At 35.7% G+C, this 23,637-nt stretch overlaps 1 protein-coding gene across 1 annotated transcript in view; it reads left to right on the top strand.

Annotated features, from left to right (window-relative positions):
* SH3BP1 (SH3 domain binding protein 1) overlaps positions 1 to 23,637 on the top strand; it is a 1,277,628-nt gene that overhangs the window by 512,365 nt on the left and 741,626 nt on the right. Inside the window, exon 4 of the mRNA XM_044063342.1 lies at positions 3,193 to 3,269. Within this exon, the coding sequence (XP_043919277.1) occupies positions 3,193 to 3,269 (77 nt within the window). The remainder of the gene's footprint in view (positions 1 to 3,192; positions 3,270 to 23,637) is intronic.

Here is a 23,637-nt window from a genome sequence, read left to right as displayed (position 1 = left end):
ATGGGCCCTTTAGGGGGTGAGAGGGGGGTAAAGTTAGCACTGAACTGATCTGCCGGGATGTTGGCAATATCAGTTGGTTCTGTAATTTACATGCCTTTGTGCTGTAACTCAGAGCAGATCTGGGTGTTGCCATCTAGATTCTTGACATAGCTATAGAATGCTTTGTGGTTGTCCTTGGATTTAGAGGCGATTTTGTTTTTGTAGCTAGCTTTGGAGGATCTTATAAGGGATCTCAGCTTCTTACTGAGGTTGACCAGGGAGCTCCTCCACTCATGGGATTTTACTCTCTTTTGCAACAGTTTCTTCCTTCTGTTGTACAATTTATTTATGGCAGGGGACCACCAGATTGTCTTTCTTTTTTTGGAGGATAGGGTCTTGTTTCTGTTTGGGATAGCACAATCCATGCACTCATGTAAGTGCTTATAGAGTGCATTTGTGTAGGATTCAGCAGTTGTAACTGTATTGTCCATCTGCATGGGTGTCATGAAGTTCACCATTTCTTTCTTAAGAAGTATGAAGTTGGCTTTGGAGTTGACTTCAGGTGTGGAACACCGGTCACTCATGTTGGTAATGACTAGGTCTAGGATACTGTTGCCCCTGGTGGGGGTGTGGATAAGTTGTTCTAGGGCATTGGAGTTTATAAATTCCAGAAAGCGTTGAGCTAAGGAGTTGGTACACGAGTAGTTTTCCCAGTTAATGGTGGGGTAGTTGAAGTCGCCCATTATAAGGGTGTTTGGTTGAACCTAATATTTTCCAGTACATCAAGAAAAGAGGATAGTATAAGTAATCAAAGGGTGTAAAACCATGGTATGCACTGCAGGATAGTATACTATAAGTAATCACAGGATGTGAAACCATGGATTGTACTGCATGATAGTATAGTATAAGTGATCAAAGGGTGTAAAACCACGGTATGCACTGCAGGACAGTACATTAAAAATAATCAAAGGATGTGAAACCATGGAGTGTACTGCATGATAGTATGATGTCAGCAATAGGAGAGTGTAAAACCATGGAATGTACTGCAGGATACTATACTATAACTAATCAGAGGGTGAAAAACCATGAATGTACTACAGGATAGTATACTGTAAGTAGTCAGAGTTTATAAAAACCATATAATGTTCTGCAGGATAGTATGCTGTAAGCAATTAGAGGGTGTATAGGCATATGATGTACTGTAGGTTAGTATACTGTAAGTAATAAGAAGGTGTAGAACCATTTAAGGTACTGCAGGATAGTACATTGTAAGTAATCAGAGGGTGTAGAATTGTGAAATGAACTGCCTGATAGTATGTTGTAAGCAATCAGAGGATTTATAGGTATGGAATGTACTGCAGAATAGTATGCTGCAAGTAATCAGGGTGTATAGAACCATGGAAGGATCTGTGGGATAGTTTGTTGTAAGTAATTAGAGGTTATAGAACCAATGAATGTACTGTAGGATAGTTTATTAAAAGTAATCAGAGGATATAAAATCTTGGAATGTACTATTGGATAGTTTACTAAAAGTAATCAGAGGATATACAATCTTGGAATGTACTATTGGATAGTTTACTAAAAGTAATCAGAGGATATAAAATCTTGGAATGTACTGTAGGATAGTTTACTAAAAGTAATCAGAGGATATAAAATCTTGGAATGTACTATAGGATAGTTTACTAAAAGTAATCAGAGGATATAAAATCTTGGAATGTACTGTAGGATAGTTTACTAAAAGTAATCAGAGGATATAAAATCTTGGAATGTACTGTAGGATAGTTTACTAAAAGTAATCAGAGGATATAAAATCTTGGAATGTACTGTAGGATAGTTTACTAAAAGTAATCAGAGGATATCAAATCTTGGAATGTACTGTAGGATAGTTTACTAAAAGTAATCAGAGGATATAAAATCTTGGAATGTACTATAGGATAGTTTACTAAAAGTAATCAGAGGATATAAAATCTTGGAATGTACTATTGGATAGTTTACTAAAAGTAATCAGAGGATATAAAATCTTAGAATGTACTGTAGGATAGTTTACTAAAAGTAATCAGAGGATATAAAATCTTAGAATGTACTGTAGGATAGTTTACTAAAAGTAATCAGAGGATATAAAATCTTGGAATGTACTGTAGGAATCTATGCTCTTAGTTTTCAGAGAGTGATGATAGTATGTTGTATGTAATCAGAGGGTGTAGAACCATGAAATTAACTGCATGATAGTATATTGTATGCAATCAGAGGGTGTAGAACCATAAAATTAACTGCATGATAGTATGTTGTATGTAATCAGAGGGTGTAGATCCATGAAATTAACTGCATGATAGTATGTTGTATGTAATCAGAGGGTGTAGATCCATGAAATTAACTGCATGATAGTATGTTGTATGTAATCAGAGTTTGTAGAACCATGGAAAGTACTGCAGGATAGTATGCCCTAAGTAATCAGAGGGTGTAGAGTCATGGAAGTAACTGCAGTATAGTATGCTGTAAGTAATCAGTGGGCCTCACAGTCACTTGAAGCAGAGTAAAAAATGAATAGGACAATGACATGGGAGACAGAGCTGTCTTAGGGAAATAACAGAAGTGCTCAGATGGATGTGACAGAGTAGCAGTCTTTTCCCAAGTGTGCCTTCATTACTTTATGTCAAACATCCAGTGCTAATACGCGCATGCATGTTTCTTTGTTTCAGACCTAAAAGCTAGCTCCTGACAAAACATTAGTGACCACTGATATCCTCCTTGTTAAGTGTGAAGTAGAGGAAATAATTTTCTAACAATAAGAAAAGTGCTTCCACAGTAACTTTGAATTTTATACATGGCTTAAGCAAAAATTCAAGCTTGGATGGGAACACCAGGGATTACATTTATACGGTTGAAGACAAAGATTATTCTTTGATATCTTTGGCATTAAAAAAGGTCTGCATAGCAATGGAGTATATTTTTCACTGTTCAGCTAACAAATGCATAATATTCTTACTGTAACGATTCATGCTAATTAGTCAGCCATGTTAAGATATTACAATATACTGATCATGTCTAAATAACTAAATGTGTCTGTAATTTTTCTTTGTGGAGCTTTTCTCCCCGGGCCTCTGCTGAAAAAGGGCCTTTTCGGCTCAGTCAGACACCCCCGGTTAAGAAATGTAAAATAAAAATAAAATAAAAATTAAAATTCTTAACATTTTCTTTCTTTGTCTTTAACAGAAAAAGCTGCCCCTGATGACCCTTTCAACAGCCATGGCTGAGAGTCTTACAGACATTGACAATGATTGCAGTATCCGGTGAGTAGCTAGACATGACAAGGACACAGGAAAGTTTGTGGTTTGTTAGTGGAAAAAACAGAATGCTACTTACTCTTAAACCAATCTTTGGCATCAGTGGACACTAGCATTATTTTGTACATTCTGTCAGATATGCCCCAGCCCTGGAGCAAGGAAGGCCACAGTAAAAAAGCTAGTTAATTTCTTAATTGTACAAGTTGCCAAAACTGTGAGGACTGGCTCTTTATCTTTGATGTCTTTAATCCGATGTAAGTATCAGGTGTACTGCTGATGGAAGCGATGAGAGGAGCTAATGATGAATGTTAACTTAAACTGTCTCATTGCCATAATGTTGGGTTATTTAAACTGATATTGGACAATTACAATTCCATCTGTAAGATCACCAGTATACCGATAAAAATTATCTTCTGTGATTTATAAAAGTCATATAAATTGGCTTATTAGTATACAGCAGGCTGGAACACTGCAGTCACCTAATTATTACACTATAGGCAGAATCCTCCATGCTATATTGCATTATTGTTTTATCATTAGGTATGTTTATGGTCATCATTTAAGTACTGTACTACAGGTAAGGTTTCCTTTGTCTCACTTTACAGCTGTATGATTAGCTCTAATGTATGAAGTCACATGACTAATGCACCACAGGTAGAATAACTATCATATGTTGACTTCTATACCTTCTCCCATGCAAACCTGTTGTGTTCCTGTCATCACCTGAGAGTTGCAGAGTTTGTAGGGTCCCCTTGTTCCACTTATTGCAGTATGTAATTGGTGCAGTTACTTAGGCTGATTGCCTTTTCATGATTGCATTACTGCAGGCAGTACATTCACTGAGTAAGCACGTTTTCTACTGCCATCGTGACTGTTTGGGAATCTCTGGCCACTCACTTAATACTGACATCAGCAACAGTGTAGAAAGTTAAGGAACTGCAGCTGTCATCAGAAGAATTTTAAACACCCCTTACTTTTAGGGACATCCCCCAAGTGTGCTTCAGTTTTTGCTTTGGGAAACATCTGAATTTTTTGATGGAGCAGTGATGATGCAGCAAGCAAATAGTTACAAACATTCCAGTAAAATACTTCTTATTTTTTGAAAATGCTTTTTAATGCAAATCTAATTATGCACTTATATTTAAAAACTGTCATTTATTTTTGTTCCTAATTATTTTTCTCTTTGTCTCTGATTTTTGAGGTAACAGATTAACAGCTATGAAGCTACTATGGTACTCAAAAGAATGAATGGAATGTTTGAATTATTTAACTGACTGAAACCTTTGCAGAGTAACTGCATCAAATGGAAGACAAGCAGTGACTGGATAAATAATTTATTATGAAGATTATACAGGGGAGGTCAGTTATGCAGGGGAAGTTATCAATTTTGCATCGGGGTGAGAAACTGACTGTTATGTAGTACTCAAACAATGTGAGTTATCCTATCCACAAAAATACAGTGAGCTGTGGATAGAGTGGTGGCAACTGAGAAGGAAAAGGCAGATGAAAGTGAAGGGAAAACATTATTGACTTACACTCTTTGTTTGTATTAGAAAGATTACTAGCCAGTAGCATACATTTTGGGAGTTTGAAGGGTAGGATGATGGGCACAAAAGGAGTAAAATATACAAAAAAAAAAAAGAAAAAGAAAAACAAAGTGCTCCAGAAATCATGCAGGTGTTCACAATTAGGACAAATAAATTATGGAGGCTCCATCCATCCACAACCTGTTTTCCATTTCTGCACATGGCGTTGAGGTATCACTTCAACAGTGACAGTCATCCAGAGCCAAGGTTTATACCACTGTGCAGCTACCTCTGTCACTGCAGTTATTCCACACCACACACCTAAGGCCAATTTAGAGTGTCCAATCCACCTACTGCATGTCTTTGGAATGTGGGAGGAAACCAGAGCACCAGGACAAAACCCAGGGAGGACATGCAGACTCTGCACAGAAGGCACCCCAGCCAAGAACTGAACCACATAACTGCTTGCTGAGAGGGGACAACACTATGCACTTCACCACTGTGCCACCCTCAAGTTATGGGAATACTGCTCAGGAATTATCACCAGCAAACTAGCAAAGCTGCAGCAAAAGGAAAGATAGGTACAACTAAGTATCTTCATGACAATGAGTTATACACTGGAAAAAGTAGGGCAATGCAAAGTTTTGTGCAGAAATGAAAATTCTCTGACATGGTGGAGTGGGAGATTCCAGTGCGTTACAGCAACAGCTGATGTCCTGTTTAAAATGCAAAAACTTCCATTAAAAGAAAAATATCTTAGAAATATGCAGCATAAGTTTCTTTGCACAGGATATTGCAGTCCATGCAAAATAAAATTAGTATGTTAGAAAAGTGCAGCATTATATTCTTTACACAGAAAATTGCGGCCTTTGTAAACTAAAATCATCAGAAAAGTGAGTAGCAGGCTGGGATCATTGGTGATATTATGGCACATGAATTAATTTCATATTTATGTATGATAATCATTTAATCCAGTAGGCCTGGCTGCAATCTAGTTAAAAGTAGGTGGATGATGGTGATGATGCTGATGATGAAGGTGGTAATGGTGGTGAAGCTACACAAGATGTTATGTGTTTAATTTATTAATTTTACATTTGCTAACCAGGTGGGTCAAATAACCTTTCTCACTCATTACCCATGCCACAAGGCAGAAAGCATATACAATGTAATTATAATAAATAAAGTAAATTGTAGAATGACACTAGTAACCATAGCAGCTAAATAATATGAACATTTTTTCATAATGTGCTTCTAATATTTTGTTTTCAGTTGGCAAATAAAATTATGGAACAATGCAATATAAATGTATAGTAGCAACAGTGAATGCAAAGACATTTCAAATTAAGAGTTTATATGGTGGTTTAGTCAAAAAGTTGAAATCTGCAATAACGATAACTTTGTACATCAATAGTGAAAAGTCATACAGTCTAAAAGTGGGCAGAAAATGAGAAGGGTCAGTATATGTGGATATTCAGAAGGGGAAGGTAGTAGCATTTAACTTCTCATCTACACAGGCTCATTCTTTGAATTTGCAACAATAAGTAGATACCGTATTAAGTGCTGATTGCCGGTATTATCACCATATCTAAGAAGTGAATCAAGTTACTGTCTGTGCAGATAGTGAACCTACTAGCTTTCTGTGTGATATAAAGAAAAGCCCACTAGTTTGGTTTTGAACTGTCTTCTTCCTGTCAAACAAAAGGGTTCCACAAGAATCGTATGCTGGATTTAGGCTGTCATCCAGAAATGACAGCACACTCTTCTCTGCCAAGCATATCTCTCAGCTGTACAGATTTTCGCAGAATGTCCAGATTTTTGTGTCATATGTTTGGCCTGTTACTCATAAAACTGTGGTTTACTGGCAAATCATTGCCAAATCTTTGAGGAGTGACGTCAGAAAATAATGACAGACACTTTACATCCAGACTTCATAAGCTTCAGAAAATTCATGCCAAAGCAAAACCTGTTATTCTATCAACTTTCTAAGTTTGTAAGAGCAATATTTCAAAGTTGTCTCTATTTTTGCGCCTTTGTCTCCCCACTGTTTATGATTTTGTCCAGATTTCTTACTCTAAAACGTTGAGAGCTATGCAGTGCTAAGCATAGACAAGAAAAAGATGTCATGACAACCATAGAATCCACACATGCTCATTAGCTTGTCAGCTCTTTTTTCTACCGGTCAACTAGCTTTAAAGAAGGTGCTAGCCAAACTTTACTGCTTAACAAAATGTTAACAATAGAGCATTTTCATCCTACTGATATAAAACTTAGAAAGTAAGTAGATCATCAGTTTGGAAACCACGCCTGCTACATTTTAATGATGCTTATCATATCAGTTGAAAAGGCAAAAGTCACAGATTATAAAATATTAGTCTGACTTCCTCATCCTCACTGTTTTTTTTTTGACTGACCCACATTGTGTGGATTTGTTTTTCTTTTCTGACAATATATAATTAACTGGTTTCAGACACATAGAATTGACAATATTAAAAAAATCAAAGGTTTATATGTGCATACTAGGCTAACAACCACTGGGACCTGTATAACTCTAGCCATGCAACCCAATATTTCTCAGGAGTTATTGTGCCTTAGAGGTTATTTTAAGGGGTGTATGTTAGGGCATGATTTAATGGCTGTCTCTGTCCATCGGAGACATAGTTTTCAGACCAGGGATCAATTTCCCATTTTCCATCTGCTGGTCCAGGTTGTACTTGAATAGAGTTAGGGAAGGGCTCTGCTTTACGTGGATGGGAAGCCTATTCCAGAGAATGGGGATTCTATGAGATACATACCTGTCCCTCCAACATGTCCTGCTTAAGCTACAAGCACAGTTTAAATCCTTAGATATAGTAGTTCTGCTGCTGTTCTTTTTGTGGATATGCAAAAGGTCCAACAGACTGGGATCTAATAATGTCTTGTATGACAGGCATAAAGCACCTCTCAGCAGTCTGCAGGAAAAACTGCACAGAGATTATGCTTTGAGGCAATCTGCATAGGACATTGTGTTTATGCCCTGGATTATTTTTGTGAGGAACCTCTGTGGATATTCCAGTTGTTGCATGTGCATGGTCAGATACATAGTGAAGGGGTTGTTATATTCAATGATGAATCTCATAAGGGCTGAGTACGGTGGCATGTTGACTTCCCTGAACCTAGATGCCATACCCTTACTTATAAGTTGAGTGACACAGATGATTTTATTACTGTCTTAGACATATGTTGGTAAAGAGCCAGGTTCCTATCTACATGAGTCCCCAAATCCTTGACCACTGTGTCTACTTTTAGGGATGTTTTATCCATGAGGGTAGTTTCCCTGGGTGCACAACTTTCCAAAAGTTACTACTATGAATTTCTTGGCATTGAGTTTTAAGCCATGACTTGAAAGGTTTCTATGATTTCTCCTAGCATGCAATCATCTGCAAACTTGATAAGTCAAAGGCCCTTGACATTGGACTCGTCTTCCAAAAAATAGATGCAAAAGAGGAACAAGGCCTTTTAGTGGAGTATTTTATTAAATGCCTTAGCCAGGTCAAGTTAACTGCTTACCCTCATCCATTGCCTTGGTGACCTTCTCAAGAAGGTCCACCAGGATCAGTAAGCATGATCTTCCTTTGAGAAAGCCAAATTGGGATGGATCTAGTGTCTGAAGGTCTCCTATTACGTCTACTGATAGTTAATGTTCACCTGGACTTAGCTTGCAAATCATCCAGCTGGATCAGTGCTCTACTCCCAGTTAGCAAGGAATAAATAAAATAAAACAAAATAAATGCAACAACCTATTTTAAACCCTGACAATGCAGTTATCTGAGCCAGCTTACCTGTCACATAGAATCAGTCATTTTGGATATATCTCACAAATGTAACACTGCAGTAGGCAGTGGCATAGTTGGAGTTATTGTCACCATCTGATCCCTGTTGAATTTCTGGAAGGTTAGTGAAGTTCTTGAAAAGGATGAAGTGTAGGAGTTTGTTCAACCTATATGCCCTTCAGAAAAGAGAAACATTGTAATGCTAATTTTGCCAGAAATCCATTTCATATCCACACAGATATGTAGCTTAGACGATAATCTACTTGATAACAAAATGCAGTTTCTGCTAGCATTACCTTCCCTTTTCAAAATACTGTTATCCAAATGTGCATCTAAATACACAGGGACATAAGCCTGGTTGGACAATGGCTTATGCAGTTCTTTGCTGGCATTATTAATACTCATCATCACCAAATCAAACGGGTTTCCCTTTTTAAACAAGTAACATTTTTATTAAATTATCACATATGACACAGACAATCTTACTTTCATATGAATGAAAATAAACCATCCTGACACAATTCCAGTTGTAAAAATTATATGCTACAAACCACACTGGCACAATTGTAGTTGCAAACATTATGCATCACTTATTGTCAGTCAAACATTAAATAACTCATTCATATCCTGCCTTCTTTTAAACCTCGTTCCTCCTCTGCATGTATTGTTCCCACAATTCCAGTTTTTATTATGTAATTTGCTCCTACCCTTTTCTAAAGATCCCAATTCTAGTTGTTTTATCTCTGTTACTATATTCGCTACTTCTAGTAAAGTTGGTTTAGACTTTGGTTTCCATTTTCTAGTAATTGTTTTTTTGGCAGCCACCATAATTAGACTCAGCAATGCCTTACTATATCTAGGCAATACTGATTCTGTGTCATAGCTCATAAAAATAATTTCCTCAGTTACATCAATTTGCTCACCCAATATCTCTGAAAAAGCAATCTGCAGGGAATCTTTAAAGTCTGCCAACTCATTACACTCCCAGAAAATATGATCCAAGTTACTTCTTTCTTCCCCATCGCACCTCTGACATTTGCTGTCTACCTGAGGAAACATTCTTTTTAGTCTACTTGGGGTACAAAAATACCTATGTAAACACTTTGGAGCAAAGATCCTAAATCTTCTAGACTTTGGTTCATATTTGGGAGCAGACATACATCCCCCCCATTGTTTCTTTGTGAATTGCTTATCCAGTCTCTCTTCCTAATCCACTCTAACCTTCTCTGATTGATTCTTATAGTTATCATGCAATATTTTATATTTTCTAATAATTATGCCTTTTTAACGGCATCTTCTGTTCTAGATTCTACTAAAAACTCTACCAGTGCTGGTCTTTCATTTAGGACCCCCCATTTCTTTCTCTTTACCTATATTCTGATTTCAGTCCTTGATCTGGAACGCAATCTCTAACCTAAAATCTAAATAAATTCTTGGCTTATTCCCATTCTATTAACTTTTCCTCTCTAGTTATTTGCTCCCAATATCATGGTTCCTTTGCCAGTTTTGTCCAATAAATTCCAGCCCCCTTTTGACTATTGTCTGTATCCCTAATTGCAGTTGCCCCAATTGGCAGAATCTCCTTCTCCATTCCCATGTCGACTTAATTCTTAGAATACTTTCTGCTGCTTTATAAATATAATATTCTGTATGATTATTGTTATTCTCCTTAAGTCCCAGCTTCCCCCCTGTTTTGTCATCATCCCTTTCCACTATGAATTATAATTTTTTGCTTGTGCTATCTATAGGAGCCCTGTGTTGCTTTGAAATACCCCTTCAAATTGAGTAATCCCAGTCCACCATGTTCTTCTGGAAGAATCCGCTTATCCCACTTGATTCTTGCCATCTTCCCCTCGCAGATAAAGTCCTTCAGCTCTTTATTAATTGCTATCCACAACTTCCCCTCTGGTTAATAAAAATATGCCTGACCTGTGTATAAGATTAGCGGGACTAAAAACATTTTAACTGCTTGTATCTTACTATTGATATCCATATAACAGAGCTTTGTTTTCTCACTTTTTGTATTATCTTTTGTTTAGTCTCTTCCCACATATCCTTAGCTGCCACACCAGAATCATTCTTAATCCATACTGCTAAATACTTCATTTTATCATGTCCCCATAAATATGGATATTGGTGAACCAATTTGTGTGTGGTTACATAATTTACCGCTATTACCTTTGTTTTAGCTTCATTAATTTTGTATCCTGAAAAGATTTGAAACATTCTCAAAATGTTCCATGACACTGTAATGTCCCTTTCTGTTTTTGTCAGGTATGAAATAATATCATCTGCAAATATAGCCAGCTTTTCATGACTACCATACTAATTATATCCTTGGATTTCTGAGTCCCTTATTTTCTTTGCCAGTGGTTCCAAACATAATGCAAATAACAAAGTGGAGAGAGGACACCCCTGTCTGGTTTCTATGCTCAAGCAGAAATTTTCGGGCTGGACCCCAACCACTTTAATTTTCACCTACTGTTCCCTCATATATCCTCTTAAGCCAAACTGGTTTCCTTATTGACAGATAAAATCTCGGTACGTCCATACCACATTTGGATTTTGATTTTTTTTTTCTTGCTAATGTTTAGTTTATTGCATTTCCATATAAACTTAAACCTAAGAGCATAAAGTTCTTTGCTGGAGTTAGAAAACATTTCTTGACAAAAAGTGCCTTAGAAAGGATGAAGATTGTAATCACTCTATTTTTAATAAGAAAGGAGAGAAATCATTTCTTCCTGCAATGGATTTTCTGATTGGTTTCCCTTACAATGTAATATTTTAGGCAGGATCACAGATAAGCAAATACTCATGTGGACACATTTTTTCACTAGTTACACTTGTGGCCCCTTAGGGAGGAAAAGGATTCTGGAGTTAAAATAAATGCCTTTGTCTAAGTGTAATTAACTTAACCATTTGGGAAGGAAGCAATAGAATTTAAAAATGACCCTAAGTCATTAGCAGTTCCTGCAATCCTGCAGGTAATACACTCATAATGAATGTGATTATATTTCAACACTCTACCTACAGAAAATGCAGCCAAAACAAATAGAAGGGGGGTTGTAGCTGTGTACATATCTCTCAGCTGTCCAGATTTTTGCAGAATGTCCAGATTTTTTACTTGTAGTTTTGGTCTGTTCTACATACATTTTTGTCATTTTCTGGCAAATCTTTGAAGAATGAAGTCAATAAATAATAACATGCATTTTAGTTTCAGACTTTATAACATTCAGAAAATGCATGTTAATGCAAAAACCTGTTATTCTATCAAAATAAGAACAATATTTAAAAATTGTCCCTATTTTGGGCCTTTGCCCCCCCCCCTTATTTTTGGTTTTGTCCAGATTTCTTGTGCTGAGAGGTTGAGAGATATAGCTGTGTATGGTGCCCCTGGTAATGGGAAAAGTGAAAAACATAACTCCATTTGTAACTTCTGTTGAAGAGGTCCTATACAGTACTTTTCACGCATTAATAAAACTCTGTGGAATCTTTCATTGGTTATGTAGAACCCATATAAACTGACATTTTATTGATTCAGATTTTTTTAAGTCCAGAAGGAGGGTAGCAGAAGAATTCTCCTGGATTTGCTGTTGTCATCGTGTGTTTAACCAGAGTATGATGAGAACTGGGCACCCTGCTCTATTTTTATAAACTTGTAATGGTTGGTAGGCATTAGGATTGTATACCGCTTCTTGTATCCTGCTCAGCAGAATTTTAATGAAGATTATGGTCTGTAACTGAAGTAGGGAAGTGGGTGAATTGTGATACACTCTCTCTTAAAACTCAACTATAATCATAAAAACATTCTATTCAAAGATTCCCAAATTTGTGGTTAAATATTAGTAATATTTGTAATACAAGAGTTCTTCATGTCTGAACAATATTCCCTGGTTCATATTACATTAAGGCTGCACATTCCTTTTTTTCAATTTATCTGATTCTTATTTTACCTGTTTGTAGGCTTCTACCTTTCTGTATAAAATGTAATTGCAAATACTTGGTTATTATTTGGATTGTAGACAGATATGCTTACTTTGGCCCAGTGTCACCTGTAGTGTACAGGACTACACACTATATTGTATTAAACTGATAGTAATGTCATCATTGCACTGAGTTTATTTTTGCAACAGCTGTTTTTGTTCCTGTTTACAGTAGCATATGTGCCTGAAATTTAGTTTATGCCTCTATTATTTCATCATACGCCCAGGTGTACATTCTCTACTTTTATTTTGAGTAGTACTTTTCAGGGTAAATTGATAAATGTATACTTTTTTTGCACTATGTATTTAAAAGTTTGCATGGTTTGTTTCTCTAGTTTATTTCCACTAGAACTGTGATTACCATGTAAATGTTAACTATTTATCACATATTCCATGTACTTCCTATGTAAAAAACAACAAAAAATGACAACAATAAGACTGTCAATAAAATGTGATTGTGTAAGTCCCAGTAATGTACCAATCATTGCCATGTATTTCAAGCTAAAACGTTACATGTGTTATAGTACCACCAGCAATGGTAATGCTTGCCTGTGATAATCCCAACAGTGCCTGTATCAATATAGCATGAATGCAGTATACAAATGTGATACAAAAATGCACCATTACTAATGTACCTTCACCCTGTCAATTTTCTCAGTCTGCATAATAAACCCTTTCACCTGTTGTCATGCGACTGTATATCATTCATATTCTGAGCACTCCACCTTGAATTAGTAGTGTGTACCATTTTACCTGAATGGACCTGTACTCACTCCATCCAAATGAAGCATATTTTACCTTCACAAACATCAGCTATGGCAGGGTATTTAAATTCATATCTTCCCCAACAAAACTATGGCACCCCTAGTTAAACTCCAGTACGGGACCATCAATTACCAACACCACAATATCACACCAACAACTCATAAAAATAGGACTTTAGCCTATGGTACATCTATTACCAGCTCTTCCAAATGCAACACTAACAAAACCAAAACAATGAACATAAACTATGTATTAAGATAAAAATTAAAATTACTCTCCTAATATCAGAGGCTTATTTACTCCAGAAATGATAACATGAAAAACATGCTGGTTACAGGTGAAGATGTTTTAGAAATCACTGATGTAGAATCACCTTATTCAGTGACAAACAAATGAGCTTGGTCTGTTTTTAATTTATGCATCAGACAGTAGTGATTTTAAGTCAATGACGTCCAGTTATGATGTTCATATATTAGTTGAGGTATTAGATGTGGTTTTTGTCCAACAATTTTTTTTTCAATAACTAGTACTTTAGGCAAAATAGATGGAGTGACCATGGGAACACTATAACACCACGTTATACTAAACTATTTATGTGTATGTGAGAAGTATTACATGCCTGCTTTTCTAATCATTATAAACATTTTACAGATGTCATACTTAGTCTGGACTAGTGACACTAGTTATTTGCAAATGTGTATGCACTATCTGAATCAGTGCACTGATGTTTTTGAAGTTTACTCACAAGTATGACTGGAATGGGATTAATTAGCTGGATCTCATCATTATTAGACATGATGTAAATTGCATACTAAGGTTTATAAAACAGAGGGTGGCCGCAGTGGTGCAGCTATTAGCATTGTCGCCTAAAATAACAGGTTCTCTAGTTCATTTCTTGGCTGGGATGCCTTCTGTGCAGAGTCTGCATATCTTCCCTGCAGTCTCATGGGTTTCCTCTGGGTGCTCTGGTTTCCTCCCACATTCTAAAGATATGCAGTAGGTGGATTGGACACTCTAAATTGGCCATAGATGAGACTGTGTGCGAGCAAGTGGTATGAATGAACTTCTGCAACAGGCTGTCCACTTGGTGCTGTAAACCTTGGCACAAGATGATTGTCACTGCTGAATGTGCAAAATGGCAAAAGGAGCTGAGAATGGATGGATGGATTCATAAAAACAGAGCTAATAAGAAGTTATCTAAATCATTCTTGTATGAAACTTTTTCTGGTTGAAGGAAATATTGTGAAAATATAGGCTATTAGAATAAGTAGGCTCACTGAAATTTTATTTAAGGAAAATTAAGTTTTATTGCTTTGTTAGTAAGGGTTATCTGCCTGAGTGGATTAGTAAAGAGTGGATTAGTGGATGGAGCCTGAGTGGATTAGTAGTAGAATTAAGGAGATTACTTTATGAAGAAATTTTATGTATAACCTCCATGTTCTCATGGAATTTGATATGAATGATGTTATTGTTGTTATTAATAATCATAATAATAACAGGAAGAATTAAAGAGACAGGCTTTTCTGTTATGTGTTTAACTTTTGCTGCTGATTCACAGAGAATAAAATACATTATTTTTAATAACTGGAACATTTTGAGTAGTCATAATATATTGTCAGACAATTTGAGTGAAAAACACATTGTTTCTTATAGGATGAACCATAACCTGAAAATAAAATCTTGTGTAATAAATTCCATGGTCAATAATTCCACTATAAAGACAGCTGTGAACAGATGTGTTTTTGGAATTAATACCTTACAACCAGGTGATAACTGAGTCAATGTTTGTTACAGGGCAACATTTTAACTCCGAATTTCAGTTGTTTGTCCAGTAATGTTATATATGTAGCCGGATGTTCTTTTTGTTATATTGGCAGAACTGCGCTTAGATTTCAGTAAAGAGTTTATGAATGTAATAGATCTTTGCAGTAGTATCATCCCAATTAAGTACTTCCTAGATATGCAATTGAATGTCATGGTTTAAAGAAATGTTGCTTCTCTGCATTATATCGCATTAAAGATGATTTTAGAGGTGAGTGGCTCTGACAATTAAAAAGAAATATAAATGGCAAATTAAACTTAGTTGCTTGGACTTTAATATAAATTAATGAAGTAAATAACTTTCGATATATGTTGAAAAGCAAGCCTTTGAGATAGCAAATAAAGTGTCAGAATTTTTAACTCTTAGTTATTGTCTTGTTTCACATGACTGGTCATTTAAACTTGGATGTTTGAGATGTTTTCACAGTCTAATAAAGTCAAATTTGGGACAGAAGCACTTAATGAGATTTTAAGACATGATGTTTAGTAATAAACATTTTCACTGAATAAACATTTACATTGAATTTTGTTTGATGACGGATGATATAACATAGAAAAAGAATTAGCTACACCAATTTTCCTCAAGTTACTTATAACAAATGTAAGACATAAGCCAGAAAATGGCTTCTAATAATGCCAGCTTCTTCAGTCATCTAGTCAGTATCAGGCCAATACAGTATCATATCATAGCATTTTTTTAAAATTATTATTTCTATTCAAATGCTGAGGTATCCCAAAGATGGTAACAACATACAGACACTCTTAAAATATATCTTCCTTTATGAGACATTTACACCTTGTTCCAAAGTAAAAACTCATTCTACAAAAAGAATTTCCATTTTAAGCTGTCAAGTTCAGCAAAATGCCCTCAGTATAGAAAACATCTTAACTATTTACAGAGAGCTCATTCAGTCTTAGCAAATCATGGTAATATTGATTTCACATTTTTACTAACGTATGAACATGTATAACTGTATATAGAAATGTGCAGAACTACTAAGATCAGGTTCTTAAACATAACTTATTTTTAAACTTGTATCAGCATCTTTCATGAAAAATACAACACATTGGCTAGGGATATAAACTAAAGTTGTTTCCTTACTTATATAGTACACCAGATGCAAGACCTGTAAAATATCCATTATCAGCTAAATAGGAGGAATTATCTGTATCCTCACTAGGATTACTTTAAATGAACCCGAAACGGTGCCTTTTGCTGAAATTTAGTCTCCACAAAATGATGATCCACCATTACTGGTCTACATTCCATAATAATACATGTCCATAGTAATCACAACTGCAATAGTACCTGTTCTTTCTAATAGTACTACTAAAAAAAAAAAAAAAAACGCTGGTGTTGGTAGTGGTGGAGATATGTTACCAGTGAGAAAACAAGAGGCCACCTGCCTGCAGTTTCAGATTTAGGAACAGCACTGAAGAGTTTAACATTGTCTGCCATCACGTACACAATTGAATGTTATTTATTTGCTTATTTTACTTATTTATTTAGTTGAATTTGTTGTCTGAGTTATAGTCTTGCTAACAATAGATAAGTTTCATCCTCATCCTGGAAAATGTAGAAAGAAATACAAAGTAATAAGAGTATCACAATAAGTAGGACATAGAAACAGCTGATATACCAACAAAGTTATTAAAAAAGAACAGGCAGTTATTTAATGACAAGTGTAGTATTAAAAACATTATCTAGTGAATTAAGTCTACAGTTCTAGGAAATGTTTGAAAGTCTGTGTAGGGTAAAATGTGTCCATGGAAAAAGGTTGCCCTTTAGTTTTTTAAAAAACACTTAGTAAGTGTATTCTGCTAAAAAGAACTGAATTAAATGGTACTCAAAGAGAAAAAAACACAAATGTGTTTTCTGTGTAAGACAAAGCCTTTACAACACCTCCAACCAAGAAGCTTTGTTCTCTGTACCAGGGGTGTAGCTAGGATTTTCAAATTTGTACTCACAGCTCTCAAACTGCCACCCCCCCTCCCCAGCCAAGCTACAGCCATTCTCGTAATTCACGGTTCGCTCTTTTAGTGTCGATGAAGAGGCATTTGCTGTAATGCCTCTTCAGTAATATAATATAAATTCACTCAAACTTGGTTCCTTGAATTGAAAATTAACCTGAAATGTCAGTTCTTTGAAAAATGCAGCATGGTAGTTGGGGTAGAGAATTTATGCTTTTGTTTTCTGTAACTAAGGTACAGGTTTTGAGCCTGAGTAAATTACTAACCACCTGCTACCCCTAACTAAGATGTTTCATTCACACCCCCCCCCCCTACAGTACCTACCTCTTAGTGCAAGAAATATAGACAAAGCCTAAAATAAACAGGGACAGATGCTCTCTTGAACTTAGAAAGTTGCTAGAACAGGATTTGTGCTAGTATGAGAAAGTTGCTAGAATAACAGGATTTGTGCTAGTATGAATTTTTCTAAAGGACATGAAGTCTGAAACTCAAATGTCTGTCATTATTTAGCAACTTCAGCCTTCAATGATTTTCTAGATCACAAAATATATGAGGAACAGACAAAAAATATGGGGCAAAAATCTGGACATTCTGCAAAATTTGGACAGTTGAGAGGTATGCTACCTACGTAACACACACACACACACACACACACACACACACACACACACACACACACACACACAAAACCTCTCAACCTCTTAGAGCAACAAACTCATAAATAAAACTGAGGCAAAGGCCCAAAAATAAGGACATTTTTTGAAATATTGCTCTTATAAACTTAGAAAAGATAATAGAATAGTAGTAGGTCTTGCATTTCTGAAAGGTATGAAATCTGAAACTCAAATGTCTGCCATTATTTTCTAACTTCAGTCTTTAACAATTTGCCACTAATTTGCCAGAAAACTGCAATTTTATAAAAAACGGACCAAAAATGTGATGCAAAAATATAAAATTGCCAGACAATACAGCTGGGAACCTGTCAAAGAAGGGACACCATTTTAATATGAGCACAGTTAACTTAGAGCAGCTGACAAAATTAGAGAATCTACATGCATTTCTGAAATAAAAGTAATGTATAACTCTGATCATTACAGTTATTTATAAAAGTAAACCCTCCATGTTTTCTTCCAAAATTGCTATTTTGCAGAGAGATTATTAGGGGGAGAGCAACATTTTGAGCCAGAATTGGGGACAGTTGAGAGGTTTGGATATTCCTAGTTCTATAAAGCGATTTATTTGCACATACCTCTCAACCTCTTAATGCAGGAAATCTGGACAAGGCCAAATATATTGGGGGAACATACAAACAGTACTAAAAATTGACCTTGTATAAACTTAAGACAGTTAATAGAATATCAGATCTTGCTTTAGCATGCATTTTTCTGAAGATTATGACGTCTGAAACTTAACGTCGGTCATTTAGTGACTTCATTCCAAAATGATTTGCCAGAAAAGTTTTATTTTGCATTTTACAGCATGAACACCAATAAATATCTGTTAAACAAAGCAATGCAGTCTCACAATGAAACTAGACTTAGCATTAAAACTTCTCTGTCCTTGAAACTCACATTCATTGAGACAGCATTGAAACCCACATTCAAAGAAAATACATTTTGCCAGTGGCAGATAAAGATTAACTTTGGGCTGTTTTCAAATCATAGGCCCCTTGCACATGAAACATACACATGCTCTTTGATACACCTTCCATCATAAAAGTCTACTCAAACATCTACAGTCCACCAGTATCAGTAAATATGCACAATCTCTGAACTAGTAAAAGCCATCTACATAATTCCACATTAGAGAAATCTGTAACTAATGAAGAGGCTGCTGCTAGCAAACAACTTTATATTTCATGGTTTCATCTACAAATAATGTGCCTGTTGCCCTTGAGGAATAAATTGCCTATGTTGCATTAAAAACAATGATACGCTAGTAATATTGCAATAGGGAATGGATGGCAAACTGATAATAGGTTCATAGTTGCTACTAGATATCTTCGCCAAAACAGGCTACAGCATCCACCCACCTTTACAACACAGTACAGTATCAGCAATGCATCTACCTACTGTGGGAGAAGAACCCACAGCCTTCTGCATCAAAAGCAAGTACACTACCTGTTGTGCTATTAACAGTACAAGCAAAAGCATAAGCAGCACTAAGCTTAAGTTCCCCTGCAGCTCTCAGCTCCTTGTAAAATGTCGACACTCAGCTGTATCTCTGAACTTTGCAGCACAAGAAATCTGGAAAAAGCCAACATTTATTGGGGGGGGACAAAAGCCCAAAAAACAGGGACACATTTTAAACATTGCTTGTATAATTTTGGAAAGTTGCTAGAATAAAATGCTGCATTATCATCATGCATGTCTTGAACCCAGAACCATATGCACTATAGTCAGTGCAACATACCACTATGCTAAATCAGCAGTTTGAAAAATAGGAAGACAAACTTAATAGCTATCATTTAGATAGCTCTCAACCTCTTAGCACAAACAACCTGGACAAACAAAGCCAATAATGAAGGAATACAAGTTCAGTTCTCACTTCACACCTTAGCACAAACAGCCTGGACAAACAACAAAAACAATAATGGGAGAAATACAACTTCAGTTCTCACTTCTCACCATAGCTCACAATCATTATAAAAGCAAATCTGAACAAAGTTCAGAAATGGTGGTGGTTAGGGACTTTAGGCTTTTCTTACCATGAAGCAAAGGTACAGGGTTTGAGCCTGAACACCTATAACCAGCAGGTGTATTATGTGGGGGCATTTACACACACACACACACACACACACACACTTTGAATAAAATAATTGCAAGCCACTTTGAATAAAATAATTGTGCGATCGTTCACGCACTAAAGCCTTCACATAATACACTACACTAATAAACACACACAGGTTCAAAGCCACTTTGAATAATTGCGCGATTGTTCACACACTAAAGCCTTCACATAATACACTTGAATAAAGCCTTACTACACTTAAATCGCTCACACATTCAAAATTGCGATTGTTCAAAGCCACCAACACATACACTGTGCACTTACTTCAAATTCAACTGATTGTCTTCCAACTCAGATAATCCATTTTCTTTGTTTCCTGCTCTTGCCTTTCAACTACATTTGCTTGCTTTGGTCTTGCCTTCCAACTCCATTTTCTTGCTTTGGTTCCTGCTCACAGCCAGCCAGCCGGACATGATGTCAGCTCACTTCAGACTGGCTGGTATCCTCCTTAAAGAGCCAGCACCTCCTTAAAAAGGAAGGCAGAAATATGTACGTACGTTTGTTTTTTTTTTTCAAAAATGCTACCCCCCTCTAAAATAGTTGTACTGAAATCAGTACAGTGTGTATGCTTCCTGACGTCCCTGCTCTGTACCCCTTCAATTAATGTGAACTCTAATGCATCGTGGCTTGAAGAAACCTTCTCCCACTCATGTGATCCAAGAACAAGATACTTATTGACACACACACACACACACACACACACACACACACACACACACACACACACACACACACACACACACACACACACACACACACACACACACACACACACACACACACATGCACTCACATAAATGCACACACATACATATATGTCCTGAGATAGCTGGTCTTACTACCATTGAGGAGTTAATTCTGAATGCTAATAACTTTTACATAATGTCTACATTAACTATAATGTTTATGAAACATACCCAAGATTTGTATTCATGCTGATGTTGACAAAGGACTGCTTTTTGTTTGATAACTTTAATATGAAACAGTTCAATAACTTCATTTTTGGGTTGGTACCAATACTGAATAAGTAATAAGACAGTATTTGACTTGATTATATGATGATATGGTTTGAGTATGAAGCTTGTTGAATGCACAATATAATAGTATCTTGAATGCTGGGTTATTGAACTTTCCAGTTTTCTTCCTTATTTGTTCTTGCGCTTCTATTCAATGACAAGTTAAGATTCATTTTGAAAGAGCAAATATGTGAACCCAATTTCTCCTGACAGCACATTTTGGCAATACTAGAGTTGTGTATGAATGCAGACTCTTTCATCTATTTGGAAGTAGCAGCATAACTGTAGTACTTGGCCTAATACTTTACAGGAGCTTTGTCCTGTTTGTGAGCTCTGATCACTTAAGTTGTTATTATACCCACCTACCCTTATACATTAAAAGTGGTCATTCTTTTTGACTGGAACACAAACTAGTTTTAATGTATATTTCTTGTACATATTTCTGATACACAACTTTCGTTGCCGTCCATTTGATTATAGTTATATATTGGGTGTTCCTCCCCGTTTTGTTATGAAGGTTTACCTTGTAGTAGTGAAGTCTACTCTAGGTCATTTGGACATTATTTTCAGATATCTACTGTTCTGTCATTTAACTTTTCTAATTGTAAGGTGTGCCAGGCCAGTCAAATAGCTTTAAATTTGTGTTTACCGGTGTTATTACTGCACTATCCCTTGTTCTAAGAATTCCTTTTGAAATAAATCAGTTGAACAGCTATGCCATGATTACTTAATCCATGTCGACTATTTATTTATATTAACAGTTGTTGCACTTTAATTTCTATGGCTGAGTACCGTGGGGGTTGGATTTACTTCCCTACATTTTATCATTGTTATCCTGATTTGACTCTCTCTCTCTGGAAGACAATATGTACTCAAAATAAGTGGAGGGCTATACCCCCCACACCACCCCTAACTATATATATATACTAACTCCAGGATCGCACTACAATGGGGAAAAGGGCATATACCTTTTACTTGCCTTACAGTACTCTACACAGTGCCATATATACTAACTGCAGTTCAGTGAAATGAGATTCAGTGAAATGAGTTTTCAATTATTTGTGTTTTCAGCGATGTGGTTAGGGTGAAATGAAATTCAATAAAATGAGATTCAAAGAAACAAAGTAGACCCATATATATGTGTGTGTGTGTGTGTGTGTGTGTGTGTGTGTGTGTGTGTGTGTGTGTGTGTGTGTGTGTGTGTGTGTGTGTGTGTGTGTGTGTGTGTGTGTGTGTGTGTGTGTGTGTGTGTATGTATTGGACTCCTGAATGCCCATGAGTGAATCTATGCTGATAGGTATCACATTTCTTAAAATGTATTTCCTTATCCAAGTGATTAACTGATCATCTGATTAAGACAACATTCAAAGCACCTACCCAAAGTTAAGCTAAAAGAGAGATATTACTGCAATTCAGTATGTTCCTCTTCTTAAAATAGGTGTAATAAATGATAATTTCCATGAAGGGGGAACTATATCTTTACATAATAAATTATTAAATAAATTAAGTAGTAAAGGTTCCAATAAAGTCAATAAATTATCTATCATAATCAGTGGATTATTATCCAGGTCCATGGTAATGGATGTATTTATCTTCATAAATGATGTTTTCAATATATTGCAAATAAATGAAGGGCAATATCTCAACTTAGTTATGTCCAACACAGATGCAATGTTGGATTTAACCTTAAAACCTGAATTAATATTAGCAAAACAATTATTAAAGATATTAGCAATAGTTTTATGTCCTCATATAATTACTCCTTCAAACTGAATAGAATGTAAGGGGGAACATTATTGATATAATTAAATATTTATAAACTTGTTTTGTGTTGCTAGTATCATTTGCCAAATTGTTTTCATAAGTATATTTTTTCAGATTTAATTAAAGGTTTTAACTCTTTACTGCACATGTTTTAATTTACTGGTATTAAATCATGTGGGATACTTCTTATATTTTAACCATAATCTCTTTTTCCTGTTATATAATTTGTGAAGATTTGACTTACCAATACAGTATATTACCCTTCCTGTTTTTTAACTTGTATATAACATTGGACTCAACACTGGTGCTCAGTAACCATTCTATGTTATCATATGCTAAGTAAATCTCAATTAAAATGGTATGCAAGTCAAAATTAGAAGACAGGATTTTAATTTATCATAACCAATAAAAACATAATTATATTTTCCCTTATTCATTTTGGACTTAAGAGTTGACAAACAAGTCAAATACAAATGAAAAATGATCAGATGAACTGAGTGACTCATTAACCTCAACTGTACTTACCATGTCAGAATATCAGTTGCTACACAGTCTAATATGTTTCTTCATTTGTTCTTACTCTTGTTTAATTGATACCATGAAAAGAAATAATAATATGGAATTCCTTAACTCGGATTTCTTTACAGTTCCTTCTTTTTCTTCTTACACATCCTATTCTGTAGCTGTTTGTTACCTTTTTTCATTTTTATCTTTTTAGATTTAGTAGCCTTAATGGTTTAGACTGATTTACCACTAGTTCACTCAAAACTTGAATGAAATGAATATTCACTGGAACAACTTCTTTCATTTCATTCATTAATTCCATGTCCAGATAGTAATTAGAGTTTTTACAAAGCTCAGAAGAACCTTCTAGCTGAATATTAATTGTGTTACAAACAGTATTGCTAACTGAATTTCCAGCTTTATTA

The sequence above is a fragment of the Protopterus annectens genome, chromosome 1.part0 (assembly GCF_019279795.1).
Source record: "Protopterus annectens isolate FY-2018-M chromosome 1.part0, PAN1.0, whole genome shotgun sequence".
In the NCBI taxonomy this organism is placed as follows: Eukaryota; Metazoa; Chordata; order Ceratodontiformes; family Protopteridae; genus Protopterus; species Protopterus annectens.
The sequence above is the reverse complement of the archived record's forward strand: the minus strand, read 5'-3'. Positions and strand labels throughout refer to the sequence as shown.